Below are 24,272 nucleotides of genomic sequence, written 5' to 3' on the forward strand. Positions count from 1 at the left end.
GGGTTGCCATTTTCTTCACCAGGGGATCATTTCGATCCAGGGATTGAATCCACATCTTTTGCATCTCCTGAACTGGCAGATGGATTCTTTACCACTGAGCCACTGGGGAAGTCCTCTGAGCCACCAGGGAAGTCCTTATGCATGAATATGAAGCATGATATCTCTGCTTTTATTTGTTCAGTCTTTCACTGAGAAAGAATGCTTTCCCCCTTGTAAAAAAGAGATTATGAGAAAGTGGGAGACACAGATCTCATTTATGAAACATGGATATAGGGTTAACCTGCAAATATGGAATATGTGTGTGTGTGGTAGTTTTCTAAGTCAGGGATACAGAAAAATTTGTCCTACTTAAGAATTCACTAGCTGTTATATTTCTTTGAAGAACTTGCTTTACTATTGCATGCACAGTTCCTGCAAATTGCCAAATTTCTGTAAAGATTGACAACAAGGAGTGATTTCCTCCTTGTCTTCTGATATAAAGCAAGAACACTTATGTAGTTAGATGTTGCAGGTTTTCTTGCTGAAGACTTGGATGGAAGAAAAAAAATTAGGAAAGCGTTTGAAGTTCTGAATTGCAAATAATTTGGAGACTGAGGACTGATGTCAGTTTTTTTTTTTGTTTGTTTGTTTGGTTTTTGTTTTTAACTTGACAGAGGTAATTTTTCTTTACTTTTCTGGACAGAATGAAAACCAAATCAAATGAGGCAATGTAGGTGAAAAGACTTTATAAACAGCAATGTTGTACATGAAGGTAAGACATACACAACAATTTATTTTTATGTTTAAAGGGGAATTAGTCACCATTTTAATTAAGATGAGGAATCTACTCTCTTACGGAATCCTTCCCAATGCTTAATCATTCTGAATTGAGTCCTCAACTGCCCTCACTGATTTCACAAACAAACCAAGTACATTACTGTGTTTTCCTTTTCCAATAGGATACTATACTTTGAGGAATTTATCAAAACACAATAAATTTAGCAGGACTGGATTTGTGGGAATGAGTCTGTGCAAGTTTTCCACCTAAAATCAGAGCACAAATCTTTCATTTTCAGTGGTCTACTCTTTTCTAAAATATTTGGATTCCTTTTAATATTTCTAAAGCTTTAAATTTTTGTTTTATGGAGAATAGGTTATGTCGTCTTTTAAAGATGTTAATTCAAGTATAGCACATGGCATTGTTCATACAGAGAAGTTTTGAACCCTCCTCCTGAGCAGAAATATAAAGGAAACCCTTGAAAGTAAAATAGATTGATATACTATTTATATCTAGGGCTCCATTTATTTATAGTTTAAAAATCAGTCGGGAAATTGTGATCACCAATTCATACAGAAAATTGTAAGACCCACTTCTTCTGGCTAGATACTATAAAGAGTCTGATTCAAATGGTTCACTCAAAACAAAAATGTCCCATAGGTGTAAAATTCTTTCTGGCAACAAACTTTCAGTGTAAACAAGAAGGCTCTTGGGCTGCCTGTAAATTTTGGAAATGAATGATACTTATTGCCTTGAACTCAGGCATTTGACTTTGAGGCAAGAGTATGAATGATTAGTAAAAGTTTTGGTTTAAGTTCAATGTAAAGGTTATTTGCCATTACCAAACAAGAACATTTGTGTGAGTGTGTGAGCTACAGTAGTTATTAAAAGAATATAAAAGGCATATGCTGTTTAGTATCCAGAATAGAAGATCTAAAATTATATGACTGTAAAGAACTTGACAGTTATATTATTATTACTGAAAAAGAGAACTAAAAATTCCAGCATTATGCTATGATTGATAATGCACAAGAATATTAAACAGCTTTCCCAGTATTGTAATAATGTAGTTTACCCCCCACCCCCCCAAAAAAGGAAAAAGGGCCAGTGAAAGTTTTCAGCAGAACTGATGAATAAACTTTATGATAAAAATATAATGTGTATCTAATTTCCAGTGGAAACAAATGCATATAGAATTAAGCGAAGTAGTGGGAAAATCAACAGTAGATACACCATAAAATCAAAATAATAATAATAATTACAAATACAACTATTATTATTATTTTTAAAAAGAGGCCTGATTTCCTTTGCTAAGAGGAGAAACTATGCAGTTAGCAATTAGCTAATTGAGATAGCTAATTTCTCAATTGCTAATTGAGAAAGAATATATACATATATAGGACAACAGAGGATGAGGTGGTGGGATGGCATCACCGATTCAATGGTCATGAGTTTGAGTAAGCTCCACGAGTTGATGATGGACAAGGAATCCTGGCATGCAGCAGTCTGTGGGACTGCAAAGAGTTGGACACTACTGAGCAACTGAACTGAGCTGAACTGATATATATATGTGTGTATTTCAAGGGCAGTATGTGAATGGTAATATGCAAGTTCATATCTTTAACACCTATTTAAAACCTGATTAAGGCACATCTCTGAATCAATTTGAGGGCATTTTCCCCAGATGTAAAAGGAATCTTCAGACAGCATTTACATGTATTTGGGTTCTCATAAACAAACGGGAAGATTTAGAACTAAAAGCAAACTGAGGTTGTGTTGCAGCAAAGGGTTTTTGTTTAATCTGTTAGTTATAAAATAGACATAATCCAGAAATCTATCTGTCTTTACCTTGGAAGAACCTTTAAAAGAAAAACTGCTTTTGCTTTCGTATCTCTACAGAGCGAAAGCCAAAACCTGTCAACTTTTCTTTCCAGGAAAGGGGAATGGTGGGGAGCGTGCTCAGGTGCTTTGCTGCAGAGGGAAGCACAGCCAGGGACCCTTATTTGCCCATCTCAATCTTAGAACAAGTTCGAGGCTTTCCTGGAGCTAAAGCAAGCACAATGGGGACAGGCACTAACCGCCACTGCTCTTTTGCCAAGAGACAGGCTTTGGAATGGGGCTTCCCTGGTAGCTCAGTCGGTAAAGAATCCACCTGCAACGAGGGAGACCTCCGTTCGCCCCCTGGGTTGGGAAGATCCCCTGGAGGAGGGCATAGCAACCCACTCCAGTATTCTTGCCTGGAGAATCCCCATGGACAGAGGAGCCTGGCGGGCTACACAGTCCATGGGGTCGCAAAGAGTCAGACACGACTGAGAGACTAAGCACAGCACAGCACAAGCTTTGGAATGAAGCAGCTCCACAGCAAACCTGGGAGGCTGTTCTTGGGCTTTGAAAAGTCTTTCACTCCCCTTGGCTTTCCGAGCAGCGTTTGCAGCCTAGCCCGAACAGATCGCATATTTGGAGCAAAGAGCCAGGAGAATGAAGGACAGGGTAGTGTCATTCGTCGGCTCCCAGGTGGTGGAGTCTGTGGAGGGACTACGCCTGCAAACGCGGCTGCAGGTGGCCAGCGGAGCTGTCCAGCACCAGCACAGAGACGCGAGGTCAAGAGCCTGGGCTCGCCCCAGCCAGGCCGATGCTCGGCAACAGGGCTCTTGCCCAAGCAGACGCTGTCCTCATTCCCTGCCTCTCGGCTTTGGGCTATCTACAAGCCCACGCAGCCTCGGCCGAGGAGGAGAACACCCGTCCTCACCAGCTGCTGCTCCAGCAGGGTGGGTACCAACGCGTTGGCCCTCCCCTTCTCTTGTAAGCGACTCCTTGGGAATGGGCGGGCTGGACCCCTCGGCCTTCCCCCTTGGCCTCAGAACTTCCCAAATGAACTCGGAGGGAAAGGTCAATGATGGACTCTAAATGATGGACCCCCAGTCGACTCCACGCCCTCAGGCTTCCCTAAGGCGGCTGCAGAGGCAGGCGTTCCGTCCCGGCCGGGTGCCCCCTGTCTCAGGGCCCACCGGGCCCCGTCTGCTCCTCAGCTGCCTCTTCTGCGAGGAGGTGGGGACGGCGAGAGCTGGGGTGGCGCTCAGAGGACGGCGCCGAAGTGTCCCCGTTGCTCCCGAAGCGTGGCGACAGCACAGAGGCAGAGACTTCCAGTGGGTGCGAAGGCGACACGTGACGGCTGCGGAGAGACGGCGCGGAGGAGGGGGCGCGCGGAGGGAGGAGGCGGGCGGCACGGCGAGGGGAGGCGGGAGGGACGGGCGGGCGGAGCGGGGGCAACAGGGGCGAGCTGGGCGCGCGGGCGGCGCAAGCCTCTGCCTCCGCGGCCGCCGCCTCCCAGCCCGGCCGCCCCCGGGCTCGCACTAGCAGCCTCCCTGCGAGCGGAGAGCAGCAACGGAGACGCGTCCAGGCGCGCGCCGAGGCGGCAGCGGCCGGCGAACGCGGGCCCAGGGCAGCGCGGCGCTGCAAGTTCCCGCCATGAGCAGTCGGCTCCCGAGGCTCCGCGGCTCCGGGGCCGCCCTCCCGGCCGAGCAGCCCTGCCCCGTCGCCCCCCGGCCGCAGAGCCCCTAACGCCGCCGGTGCAGCCGCCGCCCCCGCCCGTATTCCCGCCGCCGCCGCCTCGGCCGCCGCAGCGCCGACAGCATGTCTCGGAGGAAGATTTCGTCCGAGTCCTTCAGCTCCCTGGGCTCCGACTATCTGGAGACCAGCCCCGAGGAAGAGACGGAGTGCCCGTTGTCCAGGCTCTGCTGGAACGGCGGCCGCAGCGCGCCCGGGCCGCCCGAGCCCAGCGCGGCGCACGTCTCCGCCCGAGCCCCGGCGGCCGGCGCAGCCGCCGCCGCCGCAGTCAGCGCCGCCACGGCTGGGGCTAGGCGAGCGCAGCGCCGCAGGCGGGTCAACCTGGACTCACTGGGCGAGAGCATCAGCCGTCTGACGGCGCCCTCGGTGAGTAGAGACGAGGGGCAGGGCCGAGCCTTGGGTGGAAGGACGCGGACCGGGCAGGTGGGCGCCAGGCTGGTCCCGCCGCGTGCCAAGAGCCCCGCCGCCGGGGGGGGGGGGTGGCGGGGCCCAGCCTGGCCTAGTTCCCGATGGCCCCCGGGAGAGACCTGGACTTTGGGCCCTGATGGAAGGGGGCACTGGGATACGGGCATGGAGTGAGACTTCACTCCTTCGAGGGGCTCCTGATTCAAAGATCGGTCTGCCCACCTCCAGCGTTTGCAACCTCCTTCGTCGCAGTCACCCTGACGGCTCGACGGCTCCTTCTCACCCACCTGTTTTCTTTCCCCCAAACTTTCCCAGGCACTGTGTCTCCTCTCTTCTCCAGCATCCCACAGGAACCCCTACTCCCTTCCAGGAAACTCTTCCCTCTTTCCCCCCTCAACCCCCCCCCCCCCCTCCACACACACACTCTTGCTCTTAGCATGACCTTCTCTGACATTTTGAATTCTGCAGGCTAACTGCCTTCCCTAGGTTGTATTCCTTTTCTCAATCTTTAGGGACCGGTTGTCAGATAATTTTTTGAGTTGTCTTTTGATGAAGAGTCCTCTCATCTCTTGTTTTCTCGCCACCTCATGTATTTTTTTTTCTTGGTTACTGGTCATTTATTGGCTCAATCTTCTTCTGTGGGTAACCCGGGTATTTGGTTTTCTAAACCTGTCTTCTGTTTCTTGCACCCCTACCTCATCCTTCACTCTCTGTCCCCTGGATTCTTTAGTGCATTCTCCCTCATTTCTTCAGTTTCCTTATATTAGGCCCTGCGTAACTATCTGTTGAATGAATAAATGCCTGCCTAGCTCTCTCTGCTGTTAAGTCACTTCAGTCGTGTCCGACTCTGTGTGACCCCATAGATGGCAGCCACCAGGCTCCCCTGTCCCTGGGATTCTCCAGGCAAGAACACTGGAGTGGGTTGCCATTTCCTTCTCCAGTGTATGAAAGTGAAAAGTGAAAGGGAAGTCGCTCAGTCGTGTCCGACTCTTTGCGACCCCATGGACTGCAGCCTACCAGGCTCCTCCGTCCATGGGATTTTCCAGGCAAGAGTACTGGAGTGGGGTGCCATCGCCTTCTCCGTAGCTCTCTCTAACTTGTGCTCAATAGGGATGGCTGTATCATCAGTTCCAGGTGTACTCCAGACTCCCTATGGTTCTTGGCATCTTTCCAGAGCACTCTGCCTCATTCCTGGTCAGGCATTTCAGCTACTCTTGACTTTTAATCTTTGCAGTAATGCCAGACTTCTGTTTCAGTCTTTCTTAGACTGTGTGAGCTCTGTTTTGAAGGAACTCCATTGCAGACAGAATCCTAAAGAGATTCATCGTAAAACCAAAGCTGCTTTTTATTTGCATCTTGATTGGTTACAAGGATTTCAACTTCTGAAAGCACTTTTAGCTACTCATCTCTGAGACTTTTACTTCTTTAAAGTTTTCAAGGTGAATCTGAACATTGATCTTGTTTGCCTGCTCTTGAGTCTCCCTTCTGAAAGTACTCTTGTAGTTGACGGTAGGAAGGCCTTGAGAAAAAATTGGATCCAGAGAGACTGGGGACTTGTACCAGGCAGTCCTACAAATATCCTGTGGCTGTTGCCTTAATGGAGTATGGCCTTTTCCTTTAGCAATGAGACTACTGTTCCAGTCATCTTCCTTTTTTGTGCATTTTCCCTTCAATTACCTTTTGCCACTTCCCCAGGAAGCACACTTTTAGGAACTATTTGATGTTGCAAATTGTTGAACTTAAGCCTTTATAAAAGGAGTCCAGTAACCCTGTGCACATGTAGTTTTGTGTCAGTGCCCAAAGCAACATTTGTGCAATATACTAATTCTTCATTGTGACAGATTAATATCTAATATGATAATTTTACTAAAGATAAATATTAGATTTTTCTGGGAATTGTTTTGATAATTCTGGAGGGTTTTTTTTTCCCTAAAAATCAGAATTTACAAATTTTTCAAAAGTTGTGGCAGTGCCTTTGGTAATGTCAGTTTATCATAAGACTACTCTCAGTGACTTATGTTAGAAGTAGATAAAATAAATTGAATGCTACTGTTTACTGCCAAAATAAGAGGGAAGAAACAGTCTCTGACTTTTACCTTTTATAAATGTAAAATTTGAATGACTTTGGCTCTTTGCCAGATTAAAAAAACATGTAATCAGGTATTTAGATAAGAAATTTGAAAATAATTGTGATAATCAGAAATAAGCAACAGCTGTATGTACTTTCCATTCTGTAATTCTTTTATATTTTGAAAAAGCTTTTTTACCTGTAATGCTAAAAACATATAGGTGAATATAGTATAACAATTCCAATTTCTTAAGACATGTATAAACCAGTTCTCATTGACTCACCAAACAGTATATTTCAAAGCAGTGACTATTCTGTGTTCTCTACCCCCATTTTCTTTTGTTTGGCAAACTAGAACACTGCTTCAAAAAATTACTGTAAATTTGTTCTCCTATGCTGTCAGCATTCTAAACTTCTCTGGAAACACTTATGTCCTATCCAGTGTCCTTTCATTAGAGCTGAACACTTAAAAACGAATGAACAAGCAAAATAACCCAAACCCAAAAAAACTCTGAGGATAGCCATTATCAGAGCATTCTTAGATGGAAATTTCTAGTTGTTTTGAGTTTTGCAAACCTTCTTACATTTCTGTGGAACTCTTGTCTTAGTGGTCTCGTTGTGGAATGTTGTCTTGATCACTGGAAATTTCTTTCTTTTTTATTCAGAATAATTTGCAAGTAGGGAAATGGAAATACATTTAATAAATACTATGATATTGCCAAGTAATTCAGCTAGTAATTTGGTCAATGGAATATTCAAATTCAGGGTTTCGGTATTTTAAGAGATACTAATAGCTGCCTTGATGTTAGCTATACAGGTTTTGATACTTCATAACATTTTAATAATAAAAGTAAATTGAATTGATGAAATTGGAAAAAAATGCAGAATTCAGGAGACCTGGTTCTCATTCATTGTACCTTGGATAACTAAATACATGTATATCACTGTGTATATCACTTTTACTATCTAGGGTCATTCTTTTCTGTAAATTATTACATTTAAAGCCTCTCCCTGTTCTGACATTCTATGAAGACAGGTATTGTCAAGCTTTCAATGTTGTTGTTCAGTCACTAAGTCAGTCACTCAGTCATGTCTGACACTTTGTGACCTCATGGACTGCAGCACACCAGGCTTCCCTGTCCTTCAGTTCAGTTCAGTTCAGTTCAGTCGCTCAGTCGTGTCTGACTCTTTGCGACCCCATGAATCACAGCACGCCAGGCCTCCCTGTCCATCACCAACTCCCGGAGTTCACTCAGACTCACGTTCATCGAGTCAGTGATGCCATCCAGCCATCTCATCCTCTGTCGTCCCCTTCTCCTCCTGCCCCCAATCTTTCCCAGCATCAGAGTCTTTTCCAATGAGTCAACTCTTCGCATGAGGTGGCGAAAGTACTGGAGTTTCAGCTTTAGCATCATTCCTTCCAAAGAAATCCCAGAGCTGATCTCCTTCAGAATGGACTGGTTGGATCTCCTTGCAGTTCAAGGGACTCTCAAGAGTCTTCTCCAACACCACAGTTCAAAAGCATCAATTCTTTGGCGCTCAGCCTTCTTCACAGTCCAACTCTCACATCCATACATGACCACGGGAAAAACCATAGCCTTGACTAGATGGACTTTAGTCGGCAAAGTAATGTCTCTGCTTTTGAATATGCTATCTAGGTTGGTCGTAACTTTTCTTCCAAGGAGTAAGCGTCTTTTAATTTCATGGCTGCAGTCACCATCTGCAGTGATTTTGGAGCCCCCAGAAATAAAGTCTGACACTGTTTCCACTGTTTCCCCATCTATTTGCCATGAAGTGATGGGACTGGATGCCATGATCTTCGTTTTCTGAATATTGAGGTTTAAGCCAACTTTTTCACTCTCCTCTTTCACTTTCATCAAGAGGCTTTTTAGTTCCTCTTTACTTTCTGCCATAAGGGTGATGTCATCTGCATATCTGAGGTTATTGATATTTCTCCCGGCAATCTTGATTCCAGCTTGTACTTCTTCCAGTCCAGTGTTTCTCATGATGTACTTTATCTCCCAAAGCTTGTCAAACTCATGTCCATTGAATCAGAGATGCCATCCAACAATTTCATCCTCTGTCGTCCCCTTCTCCTACCTGTAATCTTTCCCAGCATCAAGGTCTTTACCAGTGAGTTGACTCTTCCCATCAGTTGGCCAAAGTATTGGAGCTTCAGCTTCAGCATCTTTCCTTCCAATGAATATTCAGGGTTGATTTCCTTTAGGATTGACTGGTTTGATCTCCTTGCTGTTAAAGGGACTCTCAAGAGTCTTCTCCAACACCAGTTAGAAAACATCAATTCTTTGGGGTTCAGCCCTCTTTATGGTCCAGCTTTCACATCCATACATGACTCCAACCATAGCTTTGACTATATGGACCTTTGTTGGCAAAGTGATGTCTCTGCTTTTTAAATATCCTATCTATGTTTGTCATAGCTTTTCTTTCAGGGAGTAAGCAGTCTCCATCTGCAATGATTTTGGAGCCCCCCAAAATAAAATATGTCACTGTTTCCATTTTTTGCCCATCTATTAGCCATGAAGTGATGGGACTGGATGCCATGATCTTCGTTTTCTGAATGTTGAGCTTTAAGCCAACTTTTTCACTCTCCTCTTTCACTTTCATCAAGAGGCTCTTTAGTTCTTCTTCACTTTCTGCCATAAGGGTGGTGTCATCTGCATATCTGAGGTTATTGATATTTCTCCCAGCAATCTTGATTCCAACTTGTGCTTCTTCCAGCCCAGTGTTTCTCATGATGTACTTTGCATATAAGTTAAATAAGTTTTCAATAAGCTCTCACAGTGGCATATGAAACAAAAAGCAAGGACATATGAGTTTTAAAACGGAGGAAAGTAGATTATTTTCTCAAGTAGGGGCATCAAAGTACTAATTTTTCCACTTAGTTGTTAAAAAATATTTGAGGGTCTGTCACAAGTATTGTGCAAAGGCTTGGTGATACAAATGCCAAATAAGACTTTCCCATTCTTCAACCTCATGAAACTTTAATTATAGCTTTCATTCTAAGTAAACTGTATTGAGGGAAAATATAAGAACTCCAGTTGCTGCGGAGATGTTTAGGGGAAGTTTTATCCTCCACTTTGGTTGGTTTTGTTCACTGCAGATCTCTGGGGTACAGCCATAAAGAGAAAAATAATCCTAAAGATCTGGTATAAATCACTTATTATGTTATTTATTTTGAAATAATTTTCTTGGTAACACATACAAAGAAACAGCTGGGACTTTTTGCATCAAGGGTAAATTTGGGATCTCAGTTTATTTTCATTTTATTTTTATGAATGATGATTGCTTAGACCCCTATCACTTTGACCTCAGTTTTGGGTTTGCTAGTGTCAGCCTATCAGTGAAGATACTCTCAGAAATCAACGAGAGTCAAGGCTTTTTTAGGTCTCTTGTCTGAGCACTACTAGCTGTTACAACATTTGTTTGCATGCTCAGTTGCTCAGTCATGTCCAACACTTTGTGACCCGTAGGACTGTAGCCCTCCAGGCACATTACAGATGGCTCTGAAGACTTGGGAGCTATAGATAGCAGAATGACAGGAAGAAAAGTAACAGAATTGCAAGGATGGCATGTAAGGGGAGGAAAGCTACTTACATGAGGATTAGTCCAAGAAATAAAGAACAGCAAGCAAAGAAAAAGGAAGGGAAGCTTGAATTTAAGTAGCAAAACAGCAAAATTGTTTTTGGAAAGGAAATTTTACTGATATATGCCAATGGAAAATTGAAAGAGCATAAAAATACATATTTAACTTCTCACTAAATAAAATGAACCCTGTGATGTATAAGGCCTTAAATAAAACCTTAGAAATTGTAAGTGTAACTAACATGTAAATCATGAAAAGTATATAAAATATATTTGTGAGGCAAGGTATCTGACACATTTATGCGTTTTAATTGAAATTTAAAGGTTTTGAAGTTAAATGTGGGTTCTATACTTCTGAGCAATAGATTCATTAAAATTAAAAATGAAACAAAATGTATTCTAGTAGTTTAATGTTTTCACTTTTGTATAAATTAGATACTACAACCTGAAATCAGAATTAATGGCCTTTTCTATTTATATAGAAATATTTCTGTATTCTGTTTTCTATTTCTATTACTTTTCTCTGCTTCATCCCTAGTCATCAGAAACAGCATGGCAGAGTTGAAAGTACAAGGATGTGTTTTTTGACAGACAATCTGAATAACTCCTTCCTGAGCCCTTTACTATATCTAAGACCCTGGGAGAGCCAACTCCTACCTTCTCTGAGCCTTAGTTTTCTATTTTGTGAAGTAGGAATCATGACTACCTTAGAGCTGTGTTGTGAAAGCAGAGCAATATTTCTTGTAAAATTTCTTGAACTTGATAAATGATAGTTACAAGCTGCAATTCATTAACTTCAGTCAAATTTAAATGCCTCCAAATGACCTATAATTTTTTGTTTTTTTCTTAGTAACTTACTTATGAGTGCATGAGTGCTATGGACTGTAGCCTGTCAGGCTCCTCTCTCCATGGGATTTTCCAGGCAAGAATACTGGATTGGGTTGCCATGCTCTGCTCCAGGGAGTCTTCCTGACATAGGGATTGAACCCGCATCTCTTTTTGTCTCCTGCATTGGCAGGCAGATTCTTCACCACTAGTGCCGCCTGGGCAGACCTTACTTATTAATAACCTTATTTAAAAAGGCTTCCCTGGTGGCTCAGTAGTAAATAAATGGCAACCCACTCCAGTATTCTTGTCTGAGAAATCCTGTGATTTCTCAGAGGAGCCTGGCAGTGTGGGGTCCCAAAGTCGGACATGGCTTAGTGACTAAACAACAACAACAACCTTATTAAAAGAGTTCGTTGGTCAACTGATGACATGTACCTGAAAGTATTGGTAAATTTTTTTTAGGCATTGCCCAGTGTAAATTTTATTAGCATTTCCCAGTCTATCCATTAAAAAATTAAAAGTGGAGCCCATTTTTGGCTCCCTGGCTATGACTCATGTGAGTACATAAATATGTGTAATCATTACAGATTCAAAAATTTCTATCAAACTGTTGAATGGTATGTGGAGGTATGAGTACCATTACTATAAATTCGATAAAAATACTAGATATGTATTTGGTAGAATATGGGTATTTCAATGCAAATTATTTTTAACTTGGGAAAAATCATTAGATGAAAGAAAAATTGTTTTTTCGCTTGCCTGAGAATTTCAAGAGTTCCCCATCCATTGCATTCAAAGTAATTTGTATGTATGTTCAAAGGCTTAGGCTATGAGATACAACAATTACCCAACTAATAACTTTTATGTTTCGTGTAAGGCACTCTATTCTACCAGCTCAGTTGTTGTACCTTCATTTTAAAGAAAAGTTTGACTATGGGAAATGACATCAGTGATTATTAGTTTGTGAGTAGAGATTATGTAATTATATAATCATTTTTACTATATAGTTTATCTACCTTGAAGTAGATATACCTATAGTTTATCTACTCTGAGGTGTGTGAGAGGGGTTGCTATTGTTGTTCAGTTGCTAAGCTGTGTCCAACACTTTACAACCCCCATGGAGTGCAGCTTGTCAGGCTTTCCTGTCCTTTTTCACACTCATCAAGAGGCTGTTTAGTTCCTCTTCACTTTCTGCCATTAGGTGGTGTCATCTGCATATCTGAGGTTGTTGATATTCCTCCTGGCAGTCTTGATTCCAGCTTGCGCTTCATCCAGCCCAGCATTTTGCATGAGGTATTTTGGTTTTTTTTATGATACAGTGGATGTTGGCAATTAGATCTCTGGTTCTCTGCCTTTTCTAAATTCAGCTTGTACATCTGGAAGTTCTTTGTTCATGTACCGTTGAAGCCTAGCTTGAAGGATTTTGAGCATGTGAAAAGAGTGCAATTGTGTGGTAGTTTGAACATTCTTTGGCATTGCCCTTCTTTGGGATTGGAATGAAAACTGACCTTTTCCAGTCCTGAGGCAATTGCTGAGTTTTCAAGATTTGCTGTCATATGAAGTATAGCACTTTGAAGTGAAGTCACCCAATCGTGTCTGACTCTTTGCGAACCCATGGACTGTAACCTACTACACTCCTCCATCCACGGGATTTTCCAGGCAAGAGTACTGGAGTGGATTGCCATTTCTTTCTCCAGAAGATCTTCCCACCCAGGGATTGAACCCAGGTCTCCTGCATTGTGGGCAGACACTTTACCATCTGAGCCTCCAGGGCACTTTAACAGCATCATATTTTAGATTTGTAAATAGCTCAGCTGGAATTCCATCACCTCCATTAGCTTTGTTTTTATAATGCTTCCTAAGGCCTACTTGGCTTCACATTCCAGGATGTCAGGTAACTGACCCAACCATTGTGATTATCTGAGTCATTAAGACATTTTTTGTACAGTTCTTCTGTGTATTCTTTCCACTTACCTTAATCTGTCCTTTAGTGTGTCCATCTCTGCATGATATGTTCCCTTGGTATTGCTGATTTTCTTGAAGAGATCCCTAGTTTTTCCCATTCTATTATTTTCCTCTATTTCTTTGCATTGTTCACCTAAGAAGGCTTTCTTATTTCTCCTTGCTATTCTTTGGAACTCTGCATTCATTTGGGTATATCTTTCCCTTTCTCCTTTGCCTATTGCTTCTCTTCTTTTCTAAGCTGTTTGTAAGGCTTCCTCAGATAAGCATTTTACCTTGTTTCATTCCTTTTTCTTGGGGATGGTTTTGGTCACCGCTTCCTGTACAGTGCAGTGAACCTCTGTCCATAGTTCTTCAGGCACTGTCTATCAAATCTAATCCTTTGAATCTATTTGTCACTCCCACTGTATAATCATAAGGGTCCCATCACTTCATGGGAAATAGATGGGGAAACAGTGTCAGACTTTATTTTTGGGGGGGGCTCCAAAATCACTGCAGATGGTGACTGCAGCCATGAAATTAAAAGACGCTTACTCCTTGGAAGAAAAGTTATGACCAACCTAGATGGCATATTCAAAAGCAGAGACATTACTTTGCCGACTAAGGTCCGTCTAGTCAAGGCTATGGTTTTTCCAGTGGTCATGTATGGATGTGAGAGTTGGACTGTGAAGAAAGCTGAGCGCCAAAGAATTGATGCTTTTGAACTGTAGTGTTTGGGAAGACTCTTGAGAGTCCCTTGGACTGCAAGGAGATCCAAGCAATCCATTCTGAAGGAGATCAGCCCTGGGTTTTCTTTGGAAGGAATGATGCTAAAGCTGAAGCTCCAGCTTTGGCCACCTCATGCGAAGAGTTGACTCATTGGAAAAGACTCTGATGCTGGGAGGGATTGGGGGCAGGAGGAGAAGGGGACAACAGAGGATGAGATGGCTGGATGGCATCACAGACTTGATGGACGTGAGTCTGAGTGAACTCCGGGAGTTGGTGATGGACCGGGAGGCCTGGTGTGCTGCGATTCATGGGGTCGCGAAGAGTCGGACATGACTGAGCAACTGAACTGAACTGTTACTGAATGGCTCAGGGGTTTTACCTACTTTCTTCAACTTAAATCTGAATTTTGAAATGAGAAGCTCATGATCTGAGTGGCCGTCAGCTCCAAATCTTGTGTTTGCGAGCTTCTCCATCTTTGGTTGCAAAGAATGTAATCAGTCTGCTTTTGTTGTTGATCATCTGTTGATGTCTATGTGTAGAGTCATCTCTTGTTGTTGGATGAGGGTGTTTGCTATGACCAGTGTATTCTCTTGGCCAAACTTTGTTAGCTTTTTCCTTGCTTCCTTTTGTACTGTAAGATCAAACTTGCCTGTTACTCCAGGTATCTCTTAACTTTTTACTTTTGCACTCCAGTTCTCTATGATGAAAATGACATCTTTTTTGGGTGTTAGTTCTAGAAGGTCTTATAGGTCTTCATACAGTTGTTCAGCTTCAGCTACTTTGGCATCAGTGGTTGGGGCATAGACTTGGATTACTATGATATTGAATGGTTTGCCTTGGAATTGAACAGAGATCATTCTGTCATTTTTGAGATTGGACCCAGCTACTGCATTTCAGACTCTTTCACTGACTATGAGGGCTATTCCATTTCTTCTAAAGGATTCTTGCCCACAGTAGTAGGCAAGATGATAATGATATTCAGATGATACTCTTGCCATCTACTGTTTGACCGCATCCGATTTACCTTGATTCATGGACCTAGCATCCCAGGTTCCTATGCAGTATTGTTCTTTACAGCATCAGACTTTACTTGCACCAATAGACACACCCACAACTGGGCATCAGTTAACTCTCTAGTTGCTGTGTGCAGCTTCTTATTGTAGTGGCAAGGCCTTCAGGAGTTGCAGTGCCTGGGCTCTAGAATGTGCAGGCTTTAGTAGTTGTTGAGTATGGGCCTAATTGCCCGACAGTACATGTAATGTTCCTGGACCAGGGATCAAACCTGTTTCCCTGCATTGGCAGACAGATTCTCTACCACTGGACAACCAGGGAAGTCCTTTTTTGTTTTATCTTGTTGCCTCTAGCATATGGAGCTGAAGGTAAACCTACATGTTTTTTTGAATATGGTAGTAAAATTAGTGGGTTATCTCTAGACATAAACACTGTTTACTGTGAATTTCACACACATCTAGGAAGAAAAAAATTATGTGGCATAAGTAGGGAAAATATTTACAAGAACTGGCTAGGCCTTTAAGGACTACAGCTTTGCAGGCCCTTATTTGTTGCATAGACCAATGGTTAGGTCAAAAGTCAAAGTTCTGCTGTTTAAATTCTGACTCATTTTAACATTCTTATTTTTATCTTGCATTTAGTGTGGTACCTGATACTTAATGGATATTCAAGAAAATGTTCAGAATAAGTGAAAGTGAAAGATGTTCTTAAGAATTATTATTATTAATAATACTTATTAATATTATTATTGTTTATCCAATTATAGTTGTTTCTCTTTTGTTTAATTTTTTCCTGTGCTATATTTGGTTCAATCGAATAAAATAGATTTCATACCCAGTCTCTGAGAGATACTTTCAAGTATGCAAACCTGTTTGAATTTTACTTACTCTTGCCATTTAAAGCAAAACTTCAGAATGAAGTTGTGCTAAAAAGAAAGTAAATGGAAAAGGATCCCTCTGCTGGAACTCCTTGAGAGGCCCATTTATATTTTAAGAAATTAGATAAATGTAACAACTCTCTCAGTCTCCAGTAGAAGTCTGCCTATATTTTCTGTGCAGCTCTTTTTCTGGTGGGAAATGTTTGTCAGTAAGTGGGCTGCTGTCACCAAAAATCCATTGTTAGGGTAAAAAAATATTGCTCCTTAAATATCACTTCCAGACAAGATCTGAAGATCTAGACTTATGTGCTGTAAGCTCAGGGCATCTCATAAAATTGAAAATTTCATTGTAGATTGATTTAGGAAGTAAGGGAGCTGGAAATATCTTGGAAGACTGGAGATTTGTTATGGCTGTTTGGTGGAACTGAGAAAGAGTGAACATTCTTATAAATAGAACAGTGAGAAATCACTTCCTGCCCAGGCTTTATTTGGGGTTTATTAAACAGTTCTTCATTTGAGCTAGAGGTTATCAAACGTCAGTGAACAAAAGAAATACCTGAGAACGATTGTTGGAAAGCAGATTACTGGACTTCTTTCTCAGAGGGCCTGTTGTTTTTTTCCACCTGTTTTTTTGGTTATCTAAATGTAGTTGATTTACAATCTTGTGCTGATTTCTGCTATACAGAAAAGTAATTCAGTTATATATACATGTCCTTTTTTAGTATTCTTCCCCATTATGGTTTATCATAGGCTATTGAATATAGTTCACTGTGCTATACAGTAGGACCTTGTTTATCCATTCTGTATATACTAGTTTCCAATCCCAAAGAAAGGCAATGCCAAAGAATGTTCAAACTACTGCACAGTTGCACTCATTCACACACTAGCAGAGTAATGCTCAAAATTCTCCAAGCAAGGCTTCAACAGTGTGTGAACTGTGAATGTCCAGATGCTCAAGCTGGATTTAGAAAAGGCAGAGGAACCAGAGATCAAATTGCTAACATCCGCTGGATCATGGAAAAAACAAGAGAATTCCAGAAAAACATCTACTTCTGCTTTATTGACTATGCCAAAGCCTTTGATTGTGTGGATCACAATAAACTATGGAAAATTCTGAAAGAGATGGGCATACCAGACCATCTTACCTGCTTCCTGAGAAATATGTATGCAGGTCAACAAGCAACAGTTAGAACCAGACATGGAACAACAGACTCCAAATTGTGAAAGGAGTACATCAAGGCTGTATATTGTCACCCTGCTTATTTAACTTAAATGCAAAGTACATCATGAGAAATGCTGGGCTGGATGAAGCACAAGCTGGAATCAAGATTGCTGGGAGAAATATCAATAACCTCAGATATGCAGATGACACCACCCTTATGACAGAAAGTGGAGAGGAGCTAAAGAGCCTCTTGATGAAAGTGAAAGAGGAGAGTGAAAAGCTGACTTAAAAGTCAACATTCAAAAAGCTAAGATCATGGCATCCAGTCCCATCACTTCATGGCTAATAGACGGGCAAAAAATGGAAACAGTGACAGACTTTATTTTCTTGGGCTCCAAAATCGCTGCAGATGGTGACTACAGCCATGAAATTCAAAGATGCTTGCTCCTTGGAAGAAAATTTATGACCAACATAGACAGCATATTAAAAAGCAGAGACATTATTTTGCAACAAAGGCCTATCTAGTCAAAGCTGTGGTCTTTCCAGTAGTCATGGGTAAATGTGAAAGTTGGAATGTAAAGAAAGCTGAGCACTGAAGAATTGATGCTTTTGAATTGTGGTATTGGAGAAGATTTTTGAGAGTCCCTTGGACTGCAAGGAGATCAAAGCAGTCAATCCTAAAGGAAATCTGTCCTGAATATTCATTGGAAGGACTGATGCTGAAGCTCCAATACTTTGGCTACCTGATGCAAAGAAATGACTCACTTGAAAAGACCTTGATGCTGGAAAAGATTGAAGGCAGGAGGAGAAGGGGACGACAGAGGATAAGATGGTTGGATGGCATCACCGACTCAGTGGAGGGAAGCCTGGCTTGCTGACGTCCATGGGGTCGCAAAGAGTCAGACACGACTGAATGACTGAACTGGACTGACATGCTAGTTTGCGTCTGCTAACTACAAATTCCCCCTCCATCTTTCCTTCACCCTCCCTTCTCCTTGGCACCACGTCTTTACTGTTAAATTGTAGTTTTGGTGATATAGAGTTCTATTATTTTTCTGTTGACCTATCATGATACAATGGTATTGAGTAATAATTACATAATCACAATAGTGAAAGCTGTTTATCAGTTTTCACAATCAATAGCCAGGCAAAAAATAAAAGATAATTGCAATTGTAAGCCATAATGGAAACATAAGGAACTTAACAATGTAAAAATACTTAAATGCAATTTGGGGGTCAGGCACAGTGATGTGGTAAGTGGAAGTGCATACATACATGCACATGTTTTCATATGCTGCTGGCAGTCTATATATTTTGATTTGTGCATTTAGTCCACTTACTTTTACGGTGATTATTGATATGTATGATCCTATTACTATTTTCTTATTGTTTTGGGTTTATTTTCTGTAGGTCTTTTCCTTGTCTTGTGTTTCCTGCTTAGGGAAGTTCCTTCAGCATTTGTTATAAAGCTGGTTTTGTGATGCTGAATTCTCTTAACTTTTGCTTGTCCGGAAAGCTTTTGATTTCTCCATTAAATCTGAAGGAGAGTCTTGCTGGGTAGAATATTCTTGGTTGTAGGGTTTCCTTTTCATAACCGTAAATATATCATACCATTCCCTTCTGGCTTGTAGAGTTTCTGTTGAGAAATTGGCTGATAGCCTTATGGGAGTTCCCTTGTATGTTATTTGTCATTTTCCCCTTGTTGTTTTAATATTTTATCTCTGTCTTTAATTTTTGTCAGTTTGATTGCTATGTGTTTTGATGTGTTCCTCCTTGGGTTTATCTTTCCTGGGACTCTGTGTGCTTCCTGGACTAGTTGACTATTTCCTTTCCCATGTTTGGGAACTTTTCAGCTATTATCTCTTCAAATATTTTCTCAGGTCCTTTCTCCTTCTCTTCTCCTTCTGGGACCCCTATAATGTGCATGTTGGTACATTTCATGCTGTCCCAGAGGTCTGTTAGGCTGTCTTCATTTCTTTTCATTCTTTTTTTCTGTATTCTGTTCTTCAGCAGTAATTTCCTCCATTCCATCCTCCAGTTCATTTATCCATTCTGCTATTGATTCCTTCTAGTGTATTATTGATCTGTGTTTGTTCTTTTGTTCTGCTGCTGCTGCTAAGTCACTCAGTCATGTCTGACTCTGTGCGACCCCACAGACAACAGCCTACCAGGCTCCCCCGTCCCTGGGATTCTCCAGGCAAGAACACTGGAGTGGGTTGCCATTTCCTTCTCCAATGCAGGAAAGTGAAAACTGAAAGTGAAATCTTCTAGGTCTTTGGTAAACATTTCCTGCATCTTCTCCATTGTTTTCCCTAGACCCTATGTCATCTTCACTATCATGATTCTGAATTCTTTTTTGGTGTTTCGCCTATCTCCACTTCATTTAGTTGTTTCTCTGGGGTTTTATCTTGTCCCTTCATCTGGGACATAACTATCTGCTTTTTCATCATGATTAACTTTCTGTTGTATGGTTTTTGTTTAGCTGCTATAGAATTGTGCTGCTTCTTCCTTCTTCTGTCTTCCTTCTGATGGATGAGGATTCCTGATGAGAGGGACTGGCTATGGGAAAAGTTTGGTCTTGCTCTGGCCCAATCACTGCATGGCAAATAGATGGGGAAACAGTGGAAACAGTGACAGACTTTATTTTTTGGGCTCCTAAATCACTGCAGATGATGACTGCAGCCATGAAATTAAAAGACATTTGCTCCTTGAAAGGAAAGTTATGACCAACCTAGACGGCATATTCAAAAGCAGACACATTACTGTGCCAACAAAGGTTCGTCTAGTCAAACTATGGTTTTTCCAGTATTCATGTATGGATGTGAGAGTTGGACTATAAAGAAAGCTGAAAGCCAAAGAACTGATGCTTTTGAACTGTGGTGTTGGAGAAGACTCTTGAGAGTCCCTTGGACTGCAAGGAGATCCAATCAGTCCATCCTAAAGAAAATCAGTCCTGAATATTCATTGGAAGGACTGATGTTGAAGCTGAAACTCCAATACTTCGGCCGCCTGATGCGAAGAACTGACTCACTAGAAAAGACCCTGATGCTGGGAAAGATTGAAGGAGGAAGGAGAAGGGGACTACAGAGGATGAGATGGTTGGATGGCATCACCAACTCAATGAACATGAGTTTGAATAAACTCCAGGAGTTTGTGATGGACAAGAAAGCCTGGCGTGCTACAGTCCATGGGGTTTCAAAGGGTCGGACATAACTGAGGAACTGAACTGAACTAAACTGGCAGGCAGGCTTTGCTCAGTAAAGCTTTAATTCAAATTTCTGCTGACGGGTGGGGTGCACTCCCTCCCTGGTAGTTGTTTGGCCTGAGGTGACGTGGTGAACCCCTGGTGACCCTCACCTCCACAGGAGACCCTCCAACACTAGCTGGTAGTTTTGGTTCAGTCACCTGTGGGGTCCCTGCTCCTTTCCTCTGGATGTTGGTATGCACAAGATGTTGTTTGTGCCCTCTAAGACTGGAGTCTTTGTTTCCCCCAGTCCTGTGGAAAACCTGTAATCAAATCATGCTGGCCAGATTCCCTGGAGATTCAGTTCCTTTGTCTGATTCCCAGGCTGGGAAGCCTGATGTGGGATTCAGAACCTTTGTAGCAGTGGGAGAACTTCTTTGTTATTATGGTTCTCCAGTTTGTGGGTCATTCACCCAGCAGGTATGGGATTTGATTTTATCATGATTGCGCCCCTCCTACCATCTTGCTGCAGCTTCTTCTTTGTCTTTGGACATGAAGTGTCTTTTGTTGGTGGGTTCCAGTGTCCTCCTGTTGATGGTTGTTCAACAGCTAGTTGCAATTTTGGTGTTCTTGCAGGAGGAGATGAATATACAGCCTTCTACTCTGCCATCCTGAACTGGTGCTTGTATCTTTTTGAATTATAGTTTTTGTTTGGGTATGTGCTCTGGAGTGGGAATGTTGGATCATATGGCAACTCCACTTTTAGTTTTTTGAGGAACCTGCATAGTGTTTTACATCTCCACGAACAGTGTAGGGGGATTCCATTTTTCTCCATAACTTCTCCAACATTTGTCTGTTTTTAATGATGGCCTGTCCAACTGCTCTGAGGTGGTATCTCACTGTAGTTTTTATTTGCATTTTCCTAATCATTGGGCTTCCCAGGTGGTGCTAGTGGAACCTACCTGCCAATGCAGGAGACATAAGAGACACAGGTTTGACCCCTGGGTCAGGAAGATCCCCTGAAGAAGTGTAATGTTGAGCATTGTTTCATGTGCTAATGGCCATCTGTATGTTATTTTTGGAGATATGTCTGTAGGTCTTCTGCCCATTCTTTGGACTGAGTTATTTGTTTTTTTAGTTGTTGAATTTTATGAGCTGTTTGTATATTTTGAAAATTAAGCCCTTGTCAGTAGCATCATAAATATTTCTTCTCATTCTGCAGGTTGTCTTTTCATTTTGTTTATGGTTTCCTTTGCTGTGCAATAGCTTGTATGTTTCATTAGGTGCCCCTGTGGCACCCCCCTGCCCCGCCCCGCCCTACTGCTGGCTTTCATTTCTGTTGCCTTGGGAGAGTGATCTAAGAAAACATCAGTACTATTGATGTCAGAAAATGTTTTGCCTCTGTTTCCTTCTAGGAGTTATATGGTGTCATATCTTATATTTAAGCCTTCAAGCCATTTAAAGTTTATTTTTATGAATGGTATGTGTGTGTTCTGACTGCATTTATTGATATGAAGGTGTCCAACTTTCCCAACACCACTTGCTAAAGAGACTATCTTTTTTACATTTTATATTCTTGCCTCCTTTGTTGAAGATTAATTGACCAAAAATGTCTTGGTTTATTTTGGGCTCTATTCCTATGGTCATGTATGGATGTGAGAGTTGAACTGTGAAGAAGGCTGAGTGCCGAAGAATTGATGCTTTTGAACTGTGGTGTTGGAGAAGACTCTTGAGAGTCCCTTGGACTGCAAAGAGATCCAACCAGTCCATTCTGAAGAGGATCAGCCCTGAGATTTCTTTGGAAGGAATGATGCTAAAGCTGAAACTCCAGTACTTTGGCCACCTCATGCGAAGAGTTGACTCATTGGAAAAGACTCTGATGCTGGGAGGGATTGAGGGCAGGAGGAGAAGGGGACGACGGAGGATAAGATGGCTGGATGGCATCACTAACTCGATGGACATGAGTCTGAGTGAACTCTGGGAGTTGTTGATGGACCGGGAGGCCTGGCATGCTGCGATTCATGGGATCACAAAGAGTCGGACATGACTGAGCGACTGAACTGAACTGAACTGATTCCATTATTCCATATGTCTGTTTTTGTGCAAATACCATGCTGTTTTGACTCTTGTAGCTTTGTATTATTGTCTGAAGTCTGGGGAGGGTTATGCTTCCAGCTTTGGTTTTTCCTCACAATCTCTTTGGCAATGCTGGTCTTTAATGGCTCCATAAAAATTTTAGCATTTTGTTCCACTTATGTAAAAAATGTCATGGGTAATTTAATAGGGACCACATTAACTCTGTAGATTGCTTTGGATAGTATGGCCACTTAAATAATGCTAATTATTTTAACCCAAGAATATGAGATAGCTTTCCATTTCTTTGAATCATCCTCAATTTCCTTTGTTAAAGTTTTATAGCTCTCAGTGAGTCTTTCACCTCCTTGGTCAGGTTTATTACTAAGTATTTTATTTTTGGATTCAATTTTAAAAGTTTTTTGTTTTGTTTAAGATGGTGATAGAACAGAATTTAATTTCAAGTTTTTAAATTTAATTTTAAGAAAATTACATTTTAAAAATGATTGTGTAGCTCTTATCTTAGGATCACCAGAATGGCCATTTTTTTTTCATTCAGTTTTTAAAAAATTAAATTTATTATTTCATTGAAGGATAATTGCTTTACAGAATCTTGTTTTCTGTCAAACCTCAATATGAATTAGCCATAGGTATACATTTATCTGGAGAAGGCAATGTCATCCCACTCCAGTACTCTTACATGGAAAATCCCATGGATGGAGGAGCCTGGCGGGCTACAGTCCATGGGGTCGCTAAGAGTTGGACACGACTGAGCAACTTCCCTTTCACTTTTCACTTTCATGCATTGGGAGAAGGAAATGGCAACCCCTCCAGTGTTCTTGCCTTGAGCATCCCAGGGACGGGGGAGCCTGGTCGGCTGCCGTCTGTGGGGTTGCACAGAGTCAGACGCGACTGAAGCGACTTAGCATACATATATCTCCTCCGTTTTGAACTTCCCTCCCATCTCCTTCCCCACCCCACCCCTCTAGGTTGATACAGAGCCCCTGTTTGAGTTTCCTGAGCCATATGGTAAATTCTTGCTGGCTATCTATTTCGCATATGGTAATGTAAGCTTCTATGTTACTCTTTCCATAGATCTTACCCTCTCCTCCCCTCTCCCCATGTCCGTAAGTCTATTCTCTATGTCTGTTTCTCCATTGCTGCCCTGCAAAAACATTCATCGGTAGCATTTTTCTAGATTCCGTATATATGCATAAGAATATGATATTTATCTTTCTCTTTCTGACTTACTTCACTGTGTATAATAGGTTCTGCTGCTACTGCTGCTAAGTCGCTTCAGTCGTGTCCGACTCTATGCGACCCCATAGACGGCAGCCCACCAGGCTCCCCCGTCCCTGGGATTCTCCAGGCAAGAACACTGGAGTGGGTGGTTCATCCATCTTGTTAGAACTGACTCAAACGCATTCCTTTTATGGCTGAGTAATGTTCCATTGTGTATATGTACCAAACCTTCTTTATCCATTCATCTCTCGATGGACATCTATGTTTCTTCCATGTTCTAGTGACTGTAAACAGTGCTGCAATGAACAATGGGATACATGTGTCTTTTTCAGTTTTGGTTTCCTTGAGTATTTGCTTAGGAGTAGGATTGCTGGGTCATATGGTGGTTTTATTCCTAGTTTTTTAAGTGATCTTCATACCATCTTCCATAGTGGCTGTGTCAATTTACATTCCCACCAACAGTGCAAGAGTGTCCCCTTTTCTCCACACCCTCTCCAGCATTTATGTTTGTGGACCTTTTGATGATGGTCATTCTGACCTGTATGAAGTGATATCCCAATGTAGTTTTGAATGCATTTCTCTAATAATGAGTGATGTTGAGCATCTTTTCATGTGTTTGTTAGCCATCTGTATGTTTTCTTTGGAGAAATGTCTGTTTGGGTATTTTCCCCACTTTTTGATTGGGTTCTTTGTTTTTCTGGTGTTGAGTTGTATGAGCTGCTTGTATATTTTGGACATTAATCTTTTGTCAGTTGTTTCATTTGCTATTATATTCTCCAATTTGAGGGTTGCTTATACTTTCCTTTGCTGTGCCAAAGCTTTTAA

The 24,272-nt window shown here is 42.0% G+C and overlaps 1 protein-coding gene across 1 annotated transcript in view; it reads left to right on the top strand.

Moving 5' to 3' along the window:
* Positions 1-4,375: 4,375 nt before the first annotated feature.
* The window catches only part of GUCY1A2 (guanylate cyclase 1 soluble subunit alpha 2), a 485,319-nt gene continuing 465,422 nt past the window's right edge, over positions 4,376-24,272 (top strand). The window contains exon 1 of the mRNA XM_060399261.1: positions 4,376-4,690. Coding sequence (XP_060255244.1) covers positions 4,391-4,690 — 300 coding nt within the window. The 5' untranslated portion in view covers positions 4,376-4,390. The remainder of the gene's footprint in view (positions 4,691-24,272) is intronic.

The sequence above is a fragment of the Ovis aries genome, chromosome 15, assembly GCF_016772045.2.
Source record: "Ovis aries strain OAR_USU_Benz2616 breed Rambouillet chromosome 15, ARS-UI_Ramb_v3.0, whole genome shotgun sequence".
NCBI classification, from domain to species: Eukaryota; Metazoa; Chordata; class Mammalia; order Artiodactyla; family Bovidae; genus Ovis; species Ovis aries.